The following is a 17500-nucleotide window of genomic DNA, read 5'->3' as shown; positions in this document are numbered from 1 at the left end:
GTAAGGGATGAAACGGCACTCACTGCAATTCGTAGGTCTCCAATGTGTCAAGTCTTCGAGGGGTACTTGGTCTTTGGCTTTTTACAAAAATCACACAAGACCCAATCAAAGAGTACGTCCAAACGTCAACAGCTCATGCTTCGTGTGACGGGTTTGGGTGAGACCGAGCCGTTTTATACAAAATAGAGGGGCACGTGCATAGAGTTGAACTGACCTTGAAAGACCTTGACACCACCTTGAAGAACCAATGATAGAGCCCCCAGTATTTTTACGGAGGCACCGGGAAAGTCCAATCACGTGCTCTAGACCAAGCATAAAAACGCGAGTCGATCGTCGTCCACTGCTAGTTGTCTTCAGATGGAGAAGGTGAGTACCTCTTGGGAGTACGGAGACCTGTCGCCCACCAGAAATCCATGTCCAGAAAAGAGGAAGAAGAAAAAACCTGCCAAACGTCCTCGTGCGAGTAAGAGAAAGAAGGACGACGATGCGGTCTTTGAGGCGACCAAACCGCCCGCCAAAATAAACAAGGAAGCCCGCCAAAAAGCTATGGAACAAGGAAAAGAAAAGAGGCAACAAGAAGAGGCCGAGTTGAACCAAGCCACTCAAGAGCTGAATGCGTTTTGGGCGTCCGTACCGTGCTTGGATGTTTTGCCCTCATACCAGGAGATGATAGCACCACCAGTCTCTGCAGAACCAGATTCCTTCATCGTGCCCCTACCAGAGCCAGTACCACCCCCACCACCATAGTCTTCCTCAGACCCAGCGTACCAACCTGTCTTGCGTCCGTTTCACGACACGCCTTTCTGTCAGGGACTCCCCAAGACCAATGTGCCTTACACGTAGTGCCAGAGGCATGACAAGGTGGTGGGTAACGAGAAAGCCTATGTGTGGGTGACCGAATTCCAACAGCAACTGCACCTGGACAGCAAGAGAGGACCGTGGGACTGTTTTTGTGGTGAAAAGTCCAAGGTAGGACGACTATGAACCTGAATTCCCCCCAACGTGGGTTGCTTCTTTTTGGCGTGTCTCCAGAACATACCCTGTCGGTTCTTCCAATCGGGGTACTGTGAGTGGTCGGACCGGATCGTTCAGCGCCGATTACAAGAATCCAGAAAACGATGTTGGGTGAACGAACAGGAGGAGAAAAACCTCAGTTGGTTGGTTGAAGTGGATGGAGAGTTAGACCCTCCTCAAGCCAGAAAAAAGAAAGAGTTGGAAGAGTAAGAAGCCAGTCCCATCAAGGTGATACCAGTGCGAAGTCTACCCCAGGAAAAGTTAGGAACAGAGCTGGAGAAGTATGTGAGAAAATACCAATGGCTGGACCAGGTGAAGAAGCTACGTGAGCAAGAATTCTTAGAGAGACAGGAGTGCCAGGAATTAGAACTCACCCGCCACATCACAACTGGACTGTTACAGTCCCTTTTTATTTTCAATTGAAATGTCCCCGAGTGCTTTGGGTGGTGTGGCCCAGCACGCTGAAGCTCAAGGGTTGACATGGGTCGAAGCCCAAAAGGAATTACGCGGAGAATTGGCCTACACACTCCATCAACCTGTGAGACGTAAGTTCAAAACGCTCCCGGTCTTTGTGTTTCACAAGGACGAGCAATGGCAATCGGATCTGGTGAAGACAGCCTTAAAAAAGAGAATGGCGGGCATCACTATCTCTTGACTTTCATCGACGTGTTGTCCAAATACGCGTGGGTCTACCTGGTGAAGAACAAGACGGGTACGGCTGTGACTCAAGCTTTTGAACAGATGCTACGACAAGGAGGAAAACCTCAACGTTTAGTGACCCATCTCGACAAAGTGTTTTACAATCCTCCCTTTCGTCGAATGTTGTAACGAGAAGGCATCCATCACTTTTTAACTCATGGAGATGCCAAAGATGTCTGTTTAACGTTGTCTGTTTATCTCCCCAGTTGGACGGAAGGAGTCTTTATCGTTCGACACTTGGTGCGGGGACCTGTGGTCACCTACGAGTTGGGAGAATGGGAGGGCACCCCTTTGGAAGGCAGTTTTTGCGAACAAGATGTCCAACAAGTCACCGTGCTCTGTTCCGAGTGGAAAATATTTTACAACGACGTGGAAAAGCCGTCAAAGTCCGTTGGTTGGGTTGGCTGAACAAATACGATAGTTGGGTGCCTCGATCGGCCTTGACCTCTCTATAAAAATGACAAGAAAAAAATGAGAGATAGAGCATGCCTTGTTACGCTACGCTGTCGAGCAACGAACAACCGACCCAATTCCCCGACAACAGACCATCCTGCAGTGATGGGAATGGAGGAATATGTCGAAGCAGGTCCTAATCCGATGTTGGTACCAAAACCCAGGCAAGGAACCAAGGCGGATTTTACAAAGAAAGTGTTTTACGACAGCGCCGTCTACAACAAATATCTGGCTACCTTCATGGATCAACCTGTAACTTGGGTTGCAGAGATGCAAGGATGGACAACCCCGACATATCGAGTATCATCGTCTCCGTGGCTTCAAGGTCGAGATCGTACAGGTCTGTGTGACCAAAGTGAACGGACGTCAGGTGGTGAATCCTACTGATCAAGCACTTCGCATCCGATTGCATTTCGTCGTCATCATGGATCGCATCGTCTTGCTCAGTGACGTCTCGCCAGAACTTCCTAAGAATACCAGCAGTACCTTCAAAGGCCGCTTAGGCCATCCCGTCCAAGAGGATGGAGACTGGGAAGTCGGTCTGACCTACGTGTCCATGTCTGACCAAGGGTTGAATTTGAAAGAATTGCTCGGTCCCAACAAAGACGCCTTGGTCACCCATACGTACCATGTCAATGCAGCCAAAAAGCTCTACAAAACGAGTACGGTTCATCGCAACGATGTGCTCCAAAATGAATCGGCCATCGTCGACGGGGTCAGTTTCATGAAAGCCCCCCTCTGTCAAATCGATTGGCAATCGACCCATACGCTTCAGAGCATCGACAACGCGTCCGTGATCGATGGGAGACGGATGACGTTTCGCTGGGAAGGCGAAGAGGCGGTGCTTGAGCAACGTCTACACGGCCCATATCAAATTGATCAAGGAACCACCTTGGCGATGCGTATGGGATGGTTGGTGAAAAAGTACGATGGAGACTACACCTTGAGATCCAATTTGTGCAACTCTCTGTACCATAAAGGTGGCAAGAAAAGTGCCAGAGTCATGATCACCGAATACCACTTGAGCGTTTGCGGTGTGTGCTGTCTGAAGGATTCGTGTTAATAATAATAATAATAATAATAATAATAATAATAATAACTTTATTTTCCAATATGGTAGACAAATTTAACAATTTAAACTGTCTAAAATGCATTGGGCAAAATAATTAATATGCAATTAATGATATTTACATATAAAATATAGAACAGAGATAAATGATAAATAAATATTGATAAAATTATAATATTATATACATTAGGATTGTAGAACAGTTTGTTTATAGCTTTCCTGTTAGTTCATTATTAAAGTGTCTACTGGCTTTAATTATAAATGAATTTGCCGCTCTTTTGGTACGGGCTGGTGGAACTGCTACTATACCCTTAGCCTGAGATCTTGTTCTGTACTGGTTTTGTTAGTGCTGCGGAAACAGGTGGTTAAGTTTATGTTCATTACTTTTCATTTGTTTGAAGTAAGGCATGGAAATAGTATGAAGTCGCTGTTCAATAGTTGGTATATTGGCCATCTTTAAAGCATCAGCATATTTAAGACACGGGAAAATGATTCTTAGTACACGTCTCTGTATTGCTTCTAGCTGAGCAATGAGATATCCAGTAGATGGAAAAAACCGTGCAGGTGCTGCGTACTCGATAATGGATCTGATTGACGCCAAGTAAATGTGAACAAGTTCTTTGGGAGCTACAATTTACCATGACAAGAAAGAGGGTTGGACCGAGCACACTTCCCTGAGGAATTCCTGCAGGGACACACTTCCAGGATGACATATGTCCATTAATGCAGACCCTTTGCTGTCTGTCATTGAGAAAACTACGTATACAAATAAGTATAGATGGATGTACGTCCAGTTGTTGAAGGATGTCAATAACGATATTGTGATCAACTCTATCAAACCCTTTACTGAGATCGTAATAGCAAAGTCGAACTGCTTGTTTTGGGTTGTCTGTGCTTGTATAGAGAAAGTTCATGAGGTCGACTAAGGCAGCAGTGGTGGATGATCCCTTCAAAGAGCCAAAGTGTCTGTCATCCAGATTAGCTTTGATCTGTTCAAATAGAATACCGTTAAGATGACTTTCGAAGATCTTAGCCAATGGTGATGTAACTGAAATTGGTCTGAGGTCTTTTCCAGGGTCAGCGACCTTGGATGTTTTAGGTACTGGCGTTACGTGAGCTATTTTCCATACTGATGGGAAGTGACCTTCAATGATGCTAGAGTTAATGATATTCACGATTGGTTTAGCTACTTCATAGTGTTCCATAAAAAGGTCCTTTGTCCTGTAGTGGTCTTAAAAAGAGGAATATTTAATAGTTGAAAATTGCGAGTCTCACGGCCACTTATCTCCGCTCGCTTTAAAAAAAGCGAGAAAAGGTAAGTGAGAGCTTGTCCATTCATGCATTTGAAAGCAAGCACAGCATCACGACAGTACAGTTGCGATTTAACTGGACGCCAGCGTAACTCTTGTAAGACTGGGGTCACGTGATCGAACTTTCTGGTATTACTGACGGCCTTCGGGGAGCAGCTGACGACGTCCATATATCATAAGCTTTGTCTTACCTGGGTTCAAGAGGAGGTGATTGTCAAAAAACCAGCTGCAAATTCTTAAGAGATCATCATCAATGTTAAAGATTGCATAAGCCATGTCTTGAATTGAGAAAGAAATGTGAAGTTTAGAATCATCAACATAGTACCATATCCTCACTGCATACTCATTACCTCATCGCATAAGATTAAGTTATGGGAAGAGTCCGCTCCTGCCCTCGCCACCACGACAACAACTCATAAATTGGCAAACAACACGGGTACCAAACGTTTCCAACATGACTCCCCTTTAGTTCTCTCCATTACTCAAATTCCTCTTAATAACCATAATCGGCGAAGGAAGGGGGCCAACGAAAGGGGAGGTTCCCTGCCTTATACTACACACGGGGATATCACCGGAAGGAGGAGCAAGAGCACTAACCTCGGAATAAAATGAAACAGGACCCTATAAAGAAAAGGGAGAAAAATGATAAACGAAAAAACGCGGAAATAAGCCAAAAGCAGGGGAACCACCCCTTCGTTGACCCCGAGCTCCGAACTAGGTCTGAAATTGAGACACAGAGCAGGCCCCCTAAGGTCAACGAAGAAAGTGAGTGAAATAGGGTGAAAAAGAAAACGTTAAAACAAACTAACGCGAGAACAAAAATTTATCGTAAACTGAGGCATAAGAGACTATTGTCCAACACGACCGCGACCAAACTGTCGCCCCGCTGGTGGGGCACGGCACGTTCGAGCGATATGTCCCCATCTTAAGCACCTGAAGCACTGAACCTGGGCACGGCCAGGGTAGGGGGCTGGCCTGCGCATTGCAGAACCAGGACGAACAGGCATGGGAGGTGGAGGTGCCTTTCCGACTCCCTTCAAAATCGCGTTTGCGTCTTTGGCCACCTTTGCTCGCACGGGATCCCCCAACAATGCCAGAAAAAGACGCTGAAGCTGTTCGTCATCCACAAAATCCGACCTGGTCTTTATCTCATCCAAAGCGGCAGCGTACTCATCGGCTTTTTGGTGGTTCTCGTTTTTGGCCAAACGCAACAACGACTGTAAGAGCTCAACCGCCTCATACTTGTCAAACATCGCTGCTGGTCGATTTATAAAACGACGAAGCGCAGCCAAGGCTGACTCAGAACTGTCTAGAGTCCAAAGGCGTTCCAAGGAAATGACCTTTTCCTCTAATACTCTAATGCGATCGGCAGCCTATCATGAAAAAGAAAACACACTTGAGGCTATTGTCTTCACCAGCGACATGCCCCAACGTTCTCCAAAAATAGTTAACCTAAAAGGTCACTAAGTGGTGGCATACCAAACATTCCCCACCGAAGGAGAGCATAATAAAACAAACAGTGCAAGAAAACAATAACATCCTACGTCATAATATCGCCGTAACCCGCGGCAAAGCGTAACACTGAAAAAAGCGCAACCATGCAAATGAAGCTATACATAGACCGCGCAAAACTGTCTCAACTGGCGGAAATCCTTAAGTTATAAGTACACTGATTGCAACGTCTACCGATGATATGCCTTCGCCAGTAAAAACTAGTGGTATACCAAACAAACAAACGCTCCATAAAACTCTTCACTGGTGGAATAGCCGAACACGAACACGAAGACCACAAACTCATCGTGGTCTTCTATAATCTCAAAGGCTACGACAGGCACTTTCTGTTACAGACCCTCTACGATCTATGGATGAAAGTGACCCGTGCGGGTGGGACAAAAGATCTTGTCCTCTCGATTCGGGAACGTCACGGTCAAGGACAGTGTCTGCTTTCTGCCGATGCACTTGTCGGCTGTCACCAAGACCTTCGGTCTGAATCCGGACAAGTACGCCAAAAAGTACTTTCCCCACTTTTTAAACCGTCGTGAACTTCAGGACTATATCTGCGAAGTTCCGGCTAAGGATTACTACGATCCCAATAAGATGAACTCTAAGGGCCGGGCTCAGTTCCTTTGATGGAATGCAGAGCTTCGGGCTGAAAACTACGTGTTTGACTTCAAGGAAGAAATTTGAAGTAGTGCGAATGGGATGTGCGGGTGTTGGGAGCGGAATGTCGGGCGGTCCCGACCAACTTTGAAAAGGAGGCAGGATTTGATCCCATGGTGTGTTGTTTAACGATTGCGGCGGCCTGCACGCAGCACTTCCGTTCCACGTGTTTGCGGCCCCCCACTTCCGTGTCGAACTGTCGTCGGGATGGGGCGGCGTAGCTAATTTTCGTTTCATAAACAAGTTTATGAATCCGACTTGCTCATAACGGGGGTGAACGCTATTTTCAGACCCCTCTTTGCACAAGTGTTACACAATCTAAATAGGTAATACCCATATAATCTAAATTTAGATCAGTGGGTGCAAGCCATCTCAGATGATCATCCTACTTTATGTAAAGGGTATGGGCAGCAATTATTTGGTCTCCAAACGTCCCTCCTCCGGAATTTTGCAGATATTAAGCACATGCCTTATTTGTTTGGAAGTAGAGTGGAATGTGGAATATGGCCAAGACAGCATGGTGCGGTCAGACAAGGCATGGAAAATGTGAAAAAACCTGGGGACGGACTTTAACAGGATATTGAGACACAATGTCAATGCCTTCTCATTGGTTCTTAGCTTCTCCACTTTCTTTTGATAGTGCCGTGCTGGTTGCGGTGGTGGCTGCATAATTTTCACAACTTCTGCCGGACCGTTTGGATGTATGTAATTTCAGGATCACTTTGCTCTTCAGTATTAGAATCCATTCATATTACTCATTACAGATTTCAATTTGTCTTTCACAAGTAAAATGAAAGTTGTTCGGTATTTATTTGAAATTCTGGTCAGTGCTTTCACCAACATTCAGTGCAAAAGTGGAGTGGTACCATTTCGTTCAATGGGTGCGTGGACAGACGGGACTCAAACGAGACACGAGTTATATCAACTACGATCGTTCCCGACGGCTCCTGGAGGCCTCAAAACCCTCCACTTTGCGTGTCCTGTACCAAAAGGCGGACGAAGCAAGAAGACAGCAGTTTGGAATGTATCGTAAAAGATCGTAAACTCGGACGAGGCGAGCACTAGGTCGCCTCACACGTTTTCTTTGTACATAATATTTTTTTGTTCTTATTAAACCGTCTCATTCGTAAAAAATCTTTTTTTCTTTTTTCGCTTGAACCGTGAGTGGTCTGGGACTCTGCGACGTCATCCCATCCCTGTTCGATGATGTCATCCCACCCTCTCTTCGCCCTCTTTTTTCAAACATTGTACGTAAAACACCCCATCCTGCTTTCTCGGACGTCCCATGGTAGGCAAAACGCGCCAACCTGTTTCCTGAGGGTCCACAGAAAGGTACGCCATTTATCCCACACCACTACTGTAAACAGCCCACTTCGTTATGAATTTTCTTTATTGTTATTGTTGTCATATGTGTTTCAGAATTTGAAAGATAGTTACTACATAGATTTACCAAAAGTTCCTTTTAGTATTATGAAACTCTTTATAACAACTATTATATGATGCTGCTTTCTTAAAATATAGTTGTCTTTTTCTTCATCTCGTCGTTACCACTTTGATGTTTTACAAAATATCAAATTATCTCAGAAAGCAAAAAACCAAAACAAAATTTATGCAACGTGTACTCCAGATATTTTTCCAGATCACCTTGCACATGTTCATTACTTCTAACACTATTTCAACTAGATATGTTGCAACTAGATATTTTGACGCGCCATCCACTTCTCGACCCTATGCTAGCTAAAAATTCCTATTTAAGATGCTGCCCATAAAATACTAAATTAGGCTTGGGTTTTGATTGTTTGTATGTGGTGTTACTTGGCAAATGATACACCTTTCTAGTACCCCCTTAAGAAACATCTGTACCAGTTTATGAAGACAGCAACAGTACTTAACAGGGTAGCTAATGGAGAGAATTATCCACGTCAAATGAATAAATTGTGGAGAATCGAAAGGCACATTTTACTGAGTGAAATAGTGTACGCGTGCTAATTGCAACCAAGCCAGTTGACACACGTTCGCATTGCGGACCTACTTTTACAGTAGTTTTTGTAAACTACGGATTTCTAAGTTAACAAAAGCATTGAGGTTACAGTGCGACCGGAAAACCCGTGAGCACCTGAAAGATGTCAGGAATGTTATTTCTGTCCAATCACGCGTCCGAAATCCACTCGCCGCTCGCCGTTGATTGCGCGGTAGGAATTGTGTCGGCTCTAGATTTGCCGGGTAATTGATTTAACTTTTGCTTATTCTGTTCATTTAAGCTCTGAGACCTTTCATAAAATAAAAAGCAAAACAAAACAGTGCATGTATTAGTCCTTTCACCGATCACTGGCGCTCGGAAGCAATTGCTGCTTTCAAAATGTGGCGCCCTTGCAAATACCTGTATTATTAACAATTATTCCATGAGCGCGCGTTGGATATGAGGTGGTCGCGCTGAGTTGGCTATAACCAGTCTCATATCCAACAAGCGTGAATGGAATAATTGTTATATTAAATTCCTTAAACTCCAAAAGTTTGGAAGTACGAAATACGAGCGAAAAAAGCGAGAAAATCCGAGCCAAATCGAAAAAACTTGATGACGATGCGATGCTGGAAAATACCTTGTGGTCAGATAGACGCAGTCTCATCACTAAAACATCTTTTGCCTTTTGCTTACTTCTAAACGTCGGAATTGATCCAAACTTTCCACAAAAATGTTTTTTTTTTTTGGCTTTATTTAGAGAGAAATTTCGCTTCCCGGCAGTCAATTGAGATATAAGGTCAAACTAAGGTATATGAGCTGATAGCCAAGATTGAGTGAACCAATCAGAGCAAGAGAAATGCATTAACTGAGGTTGAAACTTTACTAATAGCGGTTATTCAGTTTGCGGTTTTGGCGCGTAAAGCACTCAAACATGATTGGCTTAAAAACAATAAGCATTCCTGACATATTTTAGGTGTTCACGGTTTTCCCGGTCCCACTGTAATAAGAAATTGTTTGAAGCGTTTATTTTATCTTCAGCAAGAAATTTATGCCCACTTATACAGAGTGCTCTTAGTGTTTAAGTCCCATTTTGTCACCGCCAGGTATTTGTTACCTTTGTACTCATATGACGTGAGACCATGTGCTTTAGAGGTTGGAAGTTCTCGATATCTGACAAACCCTGATTCCGAGTAACGATAAACAATCGATTTACCATGGAGATTGGCCACACATAGAAACATTTGACCACACATAACAAATGGTTGCCAAGCAGCGGCTCCCTTTGTTGAAATGCTCTGAAAGAGAACGAACTCGCTGCCGTTCCACTTGTAAATGAAAGAATCAATATTGCCACTTGTACCATTTTCGCGGTTGGCAAAGACAAGAAATGCTTCATTCTTTATGTAAAAAGACTTTACATCAGTAGCGCCATACGTCTGAAGGGATTGCATTTTTGTAAATTCCTTCCCTGTCCACTTCATCAAGGAGGAATGGGCAGAATACCCCTGTTCGGGGGTGCCCCTGTTTGCAACAACCATGAATGTTTCGTTGTTTATTGTCAAGACTGTGGTTGCCCACGCGCTTTCAGTTTCCACCCGTTGAAACTCTTGAAACAGGTTGTCTTTCCATTTGTAGATGTAGGAAAAGCCGTCTTTATTTTGTGTGACTGCGAGGAACAAGTCAGTTGATATTTTGAAGAAGGTTAAACTGGTCGCTTTAAACGTTTCAATGTTCTGAAATGTCACGAACTCGTGTCCATTCCATTGATAAATGGTAGAGTTCAAATTATCGTTAAATGCGTCCCGGAAATTAGCAACAGCAAGGTAATGGTTATCAGCGATCACATGATGTTCAATTCTCCTTGCTCCTGTGGTGTCTATGGTCTGGTAAAGGATAAAGTTTCCAGCTGACTCGTTTAGCTTGTAGATGTAAGAGTCCATCTTGTAACCTTCTGTGTTTCCTATGTGGTTAGCAAAGGCAAGAAACACACTACCACCAATGGTGAAATGTTCAACATCTACAGCTCGTTTTGTTGGCAGATCTTGGCATTTTTCGAAGCGATGAGAGCTTCTGGTACAATCTAAGTAAAAGAGAAATGACTCAACGATCACCAAACATACCGTCGTAATAATACATTCGGCTAAGTGTCTGTTCTTTATAAAATCGTCAACAAGAACAAAACTGGTTGCAATGGAGACTGCATCAGCCAAGACCTTAGTGCGAAAGTCGTGGGCTCGAACCGCGGCCGTGCTACCACTCATGGTCTTTATATAAATAACTGACGAGAAAGTGCCTCCTTTTTAAATTCACCTGAAAATGGTAAGATTATCAAGGTTCCTTGAATAAGGAGTAAAACGCGTGTGGGCCCGTCTCAGTGATGAAACTTGTAAACCGGGTAAAGCATTTAACTTTTATTGATTGCTCTGCTCCAAACTGTAATATTTCACGGTAATGCTAAGGAGCTGCAGAATTATCGGAAGAGAACTAGTTTTGTTCTAAGAGATGACGAAAATTAGGCCATCAGTGTGTATTGATGGTTCAGAGAGAAGATATCTTTAAATTACCTTGGATCCTGCTGGCATTAAAACTTCAGAATACATCATTATCCACATCAGCAGTTGCAATTTGTCAATTGCGCTACCCAATGGACAGTGACTTCCACCTTTTGAACAACTGGCGCCTGGTACCGGTGCTTTAGACTATATGGTATAACTTGTCTAAGGTAATAAAGTGGTATCAATCTATGGTGCAGTAACTTTGAAAGTTTGACCAGCTTGTTTTGTCAGCGTTTGGTTTCAAGTTGACTTCCATCGTTGTTGAGTTCGCACTCACACTGCTTTAAAATCTCACAAGACTCCTTAGCGACCATTTAGAATCAGATTTTCAAACTAAAGTGATGTTAGCTTGCAAGTGGAAGTTTGTTTTGGGTTCTTTGAGTCATTGTTCGGGAGAAAAAAGGTCATGTTCCCCCCCCCCACCCTAGGGTTGCTTTCTCACCCCATGATAAAGTGCTCGCTGGTTTGAAAGACGGATGTTTCCTGGTATGTGCTCTTTGTCACGGGACCCTCTCTCTCGCGACAAATAACCTAAAGAACCCAAATCAAGGTTCAACTTACAAGTAAGCAACATTTAATTTTGTTATTTTAGTGCAGCCAGAACGAGGCCCTTTTTCCCTACCCTGACGGTTGCTAGAGCAGGCGTAAAGTTTTCATTCCATCAGGAATCCAATAGATCTTTTTGAAGCGCGCCGACGCTTTACCGATTATATTCGATTCGTCTTATTATAGAAGTATAAACTTGTAGGTTGTATTGTCGTTTTGTTGAAGCCTTCATTCGATGGGTCTTTCTGACATTAAAAAGTCTGAGTTAATTAAAAGGATTTGCAATTCATGGCCCAGCCGTGCGAAGCCTCGATCTACAACGCCAATCAACTGTTAAGTTATTTGAGGTTTCAATTTTCATTGGTCAGTTAAATAAGCTTTTTCAAAAGTAATTTTAAAACATAAACTGAAAAAATCATGCGTTTTGACGACGGAGCACGTTACGAGTTCAATTCACCTTAGGTTTTAAAAGGAGTCCAAAAGCGAATTTTTGGTGATGGTAATTAGTTCTTTTTTTCTCATATCTGATTTTCAAGACTTTCCATGTAGACTCCCTTTGAAAACGAAGCTGACTCGTATTCGCACATGGTTTGCTTGTCAATACACATTATCTAAATCCGTCGCTTGCTCTACCTGAACATGATTGTCCATCACCAGTGAAACCTGGCTTGCATATGCAGTGAAAGTGTCCGGCAATATTAACACAGGTTGCATTTTCATTGCAATCATGGATGTTGTTGCTGCATTCATCGATATCTGAATAGTAGGAAAAGAAACTGACAGGTCACGGACTACCGAGATCAAAGGTGACTTGAATTTATGTACTGAATGACAAAATAAGAACCTCCCACCTCGAACCTCTATTAAAGGTCAAAACACCTCAAATGAAAAATATGATATGATGGTTGGTGCTTCTGACGAACCTAAGACCCAGAGTTTTAAACAAACTAGAGATGACACGATGTGAATACGGAAAATAGAATAAATTGTACCTGAACATGATCTTCTATCACCAGTAAATCCTGGCTTCTCTCTGAAGTCGGTAATTTTTGGTATGTCAAATCTTTAAGTCACTGATTTGTGTGTTTTTCTCGAGGCAGATTGCTGACAGCCCGAGAAGAGTGATCACCAGAGTGTATTTTAAAAGGTGGGAGCAAATCGTAGTTACTAAAACAAGGAATGACCTAAAATGACCTTCAATGGCCTACAATGACCTAAAATGACCTACAATGTCCTACAATGACCTAAAATGACCTACAATGGCCTACAATGACCTACAATGGCCTACAATGGCCTACAATGACCTACAATGGCCTACAATGACCTACAATGGCCTACAATGGCCTACAATAACCTACACAATGACCTACAATGACCTACAATGGCCTACAATGGCCTACAATGGCCTACAATGACCTACAATGGCCTACCATAACCTACAATGGCCTACAATGACCTACAATGACGTACGATGGCCTACAATGACATACAATGAGAGTTTGCAATGACATACAATAGCCTACAATGACGTACAATGGCCTACAATGACATACAATGTCATACAATGACATACAATGACCTACAATGGCTTACAATGGCCTACAATGGCCTACAACGACATACAATGACATACAATGACATACAATGACCTACAATGACCTACAATGACATACATACATACATACATATATATACATAACTTTATTTGTTAACGCAGGTTGATAAAAGTCAGCCAATGGCTGTTGTGGACCTGCCTATCTAATTACAACATTAAATATACAAAGCATAGAATACAAATAAAGCTTGTCCACAAATAATTACATAAAAGGCTGAGTATGTCTATTGCGTATGGATACAATTAAAATAAGTAGAAAATAAAGTGAAATCAAAAGTAGTAAAAACCTCGTTCTTGTTTGTGCTCAAACATGATTCTTTATCGAAGCTTACTTTACCTAGTAGGGCCGGGTCTTTTTTTTTATCTTTTGTTTAATGCTTGCATAGCTGCCTGTGAGTTTATATGGCTCTGGTAGGATATTCCAAACAGTAGGCCCTCTATAGGATAAAGATGTTCTTCCTATATAGTAATTGTACTTTGGTACATTAAATCCTTCTGCTCCTCTTAGATGGGAGTGTCGCGGCTCAGTTTTATAGAATAGATCGCAGATAGATTTGGTGCTAAATCATAATAAACAGAATACATAAGTAATGTATAACCTAAGTTTGTAAACGTTCATTAAAGGCTGCCAGCGAATGTATTTTAAAGTCTCCAAGTTAACATCAGCAAGGCCGTATATAATTTTTGCAGATCTTTATTAAGTGGATCCGTTCGACATTATGTAGCGAAGCGGGGGAGCAGGTTCCCCAGACCAGTATGCCATATGTGGCACTAGGGACAATGCTCCGAAAATAATGGCTTCCAGGACCTTCTTGGGTAGTAACCCTCAACCGTTTTAGATATTTAACTTTTTGACTCAAGGTCTTACAGACGGTTGTAATCTGAGGCTGCCTTGATAGTTTAGAATCGATAACTACCCCTAGGAAGGAACTTGTGTTAACATAGCTTAGGGTCTTGTTACCAAGTGAAAAATTTCAGAGGGCCAACAAGATTGTTTCTGTTGATTACCATGACTTTTGGTTTCACGCTATGAATAGTTAAACTTATTGTTTCTACACCACTTGTGTACATCACCCAGTATAGGATTTAGAGCTCATCGCACACTGCATCAACTGAGGAACCTATGTAAAAGAGTGTGATATGAGCTGCATACATATCTATTTCCCCGGCCTTCCTTAATCTAATTGGTAGGTCGTTGACGTAGAAGAGAATGACCTTGGCCCAGGAGAGATCCTCGTGGGATCCCGCAGTTCACAGCATTAAGTTCCGGTTTGCATCCGTTAACACTGGCAAATTGCGTGCGGTCTTTAAGGTAGTCTCTTATCCACTGAAGGGCAGAGCCACTCGTGCCCAAGGCTTTTAGCTTTAGATCGAGTATTGAGTGGGAGACACAAACAAATGCTTTTTTAAAATCAATAAACGCGACACTATCTACATTTCCATTATCGAGCCGCAATTTTCCACCACTCTGTCAAGTATGTCAGCAGCCCTTCAGTAGATTTTTCTTTGACACATCTCCAATGATTTTCATTGCAAAGGCCACATTCATTGGTAAAGTTATCGATATTTCGGCATACAGTTGCCTCCAATATTTTTGCTTGGAATGCTTAGCATTTGAAGTGGTCTATATTTGCTTTTATCTGTAGAGTCGCCTTTCTTAAAACAGTGTGCATTCGTGATATCTTCCACGAGGAAGGTATCCTTGACTGTTCAAGGCTACATTTAAATAGTAATAATAATAATATTCTTATATAGCGCTCTTTCGCTGCTGAACCAACAGCGATTTACAACAATGAAGTATAAGGAAAAAACTAAGTAATTTAAAAAAGACTGAGAAAACGTAATACTTAATGACTCTTACAATTCAAAGTATTTTAAAAAGGTATGTCTTAAGAGTGGACTTAAACGATTCTACTGACTTGCAACGTTTTATAGTCAATGAGGAGGGTATTCCACAGTTTTGGGAGTAATAAAGAGAAAGCTCCCTCACCATAATTTGAAGATGGCAGCTGGGTTGTACTAGTAATTCTTTATCAGATGAACGCAATGTCCTTAATGGTCGAAAGTGAAATTAAAAGGTCACTTAGATAGGATGGCGCTAGTTGATTAAGACATTTAAAGGTCATCAGTAAAAGTTTAAAACGAATACGTTCATGAACGGGTAACCAATGCAGATCTCTTCGCACAACTGTAATATGCTCGTGTTTACATGGCCTGTTAGAAGTCGGGCTGCTGAATTCTGGACATACTGGGGTTTTCGGACTTGATCCTGCCTAAGACCTGAGAGTAGTATATGATATTGGTCAATCTTAGATGGTCAAATACGTGATGAAAGTTTCACGGTGACGGAAAGAGAGATGTTTACTGATTTGAGCAATGTTTACGTGTGTGGTAGAAGGCAGACTGACATATGCTGTTTATTTGTTTGTCCATAGATACTAAATAACTGTATATATAATAGTAATAGTAGGAGACCTCTGATAACGGATGATTCTCCACATAATTTGAGGTCTCTAGAGAGAGACTCGATCGGGACCAGTTGCCTTTCTTGGGTTGATAGTTGATATGTCCTTGAGGATCAGGTGGTAGTTGCAGGATAAAGTCCAGAGCATGTGCGGGAAATCCTATAAACATGATGCATCTCTGAGTGATTCTGAGCTACAATGACCTACAGTGACCTACAATGACATGCAAGTCATTGTAGTAGGTCATTGTAGCTCATTGCAAGGTCATTCCTTGTTTTAGTAACTACGGGAGCAAATCATACAATTGAATTATACGATTTCCCATAGACTAGCATCAAAGTTGCTCCACCTGAGCATGACACTCTGTTGCCAGAAAAGCCGTTCTTGTGGATGTGCAGTTAAAGTGTCCAGCAATATTTGTGCAGTTTATTAAGTACCAAAAGATGAATATAGACCTTGGTAAGTCAGTGCAAAGAATACCCTATACTAAGATTGGTGACAGTTTACTGGGGTCACGGTTATTATTGCACTTAAATGAAATATTTTCCACAGCTAGACAAATTTTTTGACACATTTATTCTATTCATTATTTATGATATTTCCTTTACCTTTTTCGCAGTTTTCTCCTGTGTAGCCGGATGAACACTTGCAGACATATTTCTTGTCAGTATATCCCATAAAACACTTTCCATTGTTGACACATGGATTAATACAGCAAGGATTCTTATCAGAAGAAAAAAACTGTAAGAAATTTAACTTCAAGGCCATAAATTCACACATCTTACATTAGTTTATAATCAAAATGGTGTTTTGTATCTTACGGTTTAGCTTTAATAGTTTTGAATAATTTTGTATTTTTTTTTGTTTATAAGGTTAATGCATAACTATATTAGATACTTCTCTACTCTTTCACATTGTTCATAGCTTTTAAATTGCTTCTTTTATGATTCACTGTAACGCTTATTTGATCATATAATTGCGCACTATTAGTTATTTAACTATTATATTATTATTCTTAACAAGAAAATTGTATTATAAAAGCAGTTAATAATACTAATAATAATCATTTTAAGGTAAAAATTACGGGTCATAAAAAATGGTATTTGTACTTTCCCTATTTAAACTTGAGAATGACTGAGGGGCGGCACCAGACGTCATTTCGTATTAACCTTCGTTTTTTACCTTAAAGTGATAATCATTAGTAGACTAAGTAGTCTTAGTAGTATTGCCACAATTGCTTAAATTGTCCAGCAAGTGCGAAGTCGTCTACAACCCGATCATCAAATAAACAGTCATTTCGATTCATTTCGTTCATCAAGTCCGTCACGGGAACAAATGAGCCCAACAAATTGTTCTTCTCCCAACTGTGTGGTTTCATGGCTCAGTTGTTAGAGCAGAGCACCACCATGCAGAGGTCATGGGCTTCGAATCCCATTGGCGACACCTGAGTTTTTCAGGTGTTAATAATAAAGTACAATTGATTAGAGTGCCCTGGATAAAAAAAATCACTGCCTTTTTTTCTCAGATTTTGAAAGTGTGCTTGCTTAACACCTGTCCTGGCAAAATGTTGAGCTTTGATTTTTATCCAAAGGCCGTTTACTTTGAGTGTAAGTTTTCGTTTTCACGGTCCGCCATTACTCACGATCAAAAC

At 41.9% G+C, this 17500-nt stretch overlaps 1 protein-coding gene and 1 long non-coding RNA gene across 3 annotated transcripts in view; both read right to left on the bottom strand.

Annotated features, from left to right (window-relative positions):
• Nucleotides 1-17500, bottom strand: part of LOC138028206 (uncharacterized) — a 390617-nt gene that overhangs the window by 129230 nt on the left and 243887 nt on the right. The gene's annotated exons all lie outside the window — the stretch shown is intronic.
• On the bottom strand, nt 5394-16629 carry LOC138029480 (uncharacterized). The gene is made up of 4 exons (XM_068877204.1): nt 16458-16629; nt 12403-12525; nt 9766-10748; nt 5394-5918 (listed from the first exon to the last, which is right to left on the bottom strand). Exons 1-4 carry the CDS (start codon nt 16627-16629, stop codon nt 5394-5396), a joined length of 1803 nt encoding a protein of 600 aa, XP_068733305.1.

Source organism: Montipora capricornis, chromosome 13 (genome assembly GCF_036669925.1).
Source record: "Montipora capricornis isolate CH-2021 chromosome 13, ASM3666992v2, whole genome shotgun sequence".
Classification (NCBI taxonomy): domain Eukaryota; kingdom Metazoa; phylum Cnidaria; class Anthozoa; order Scleractinia; family Acroporidae; genus Montipora; species Montipora capricornis.
This window is presented reverse-complemented; position numbering and strand designations above follow the sequence as displayed.

Excerpts from the sequence above, each read along its gene's own strand:
- LOC138029480 (XM_068877204.1), bottom strand. The coding sequence starts at position 16,629 with ATGTGTGAATTTATGGCCTTGAAGTTAAATTTCTTACAGTTTTTTTCT. Across the intron at positions 12,526-16,457 it reads AGGAGAAAACTGCGAAAAAG|ATATCGATGAATGCAGCAAC; the intron begins GTAAAGGAAATA and ends CCTACTATTCAG. Across the intron at positions 5,919-9,765 it reads AAGGTAACAAATACCTGGCG|GCTGCCGATCGCATTAGAGT; the intron begins GTGACAAAATGG and ends TTTTCATGATAG.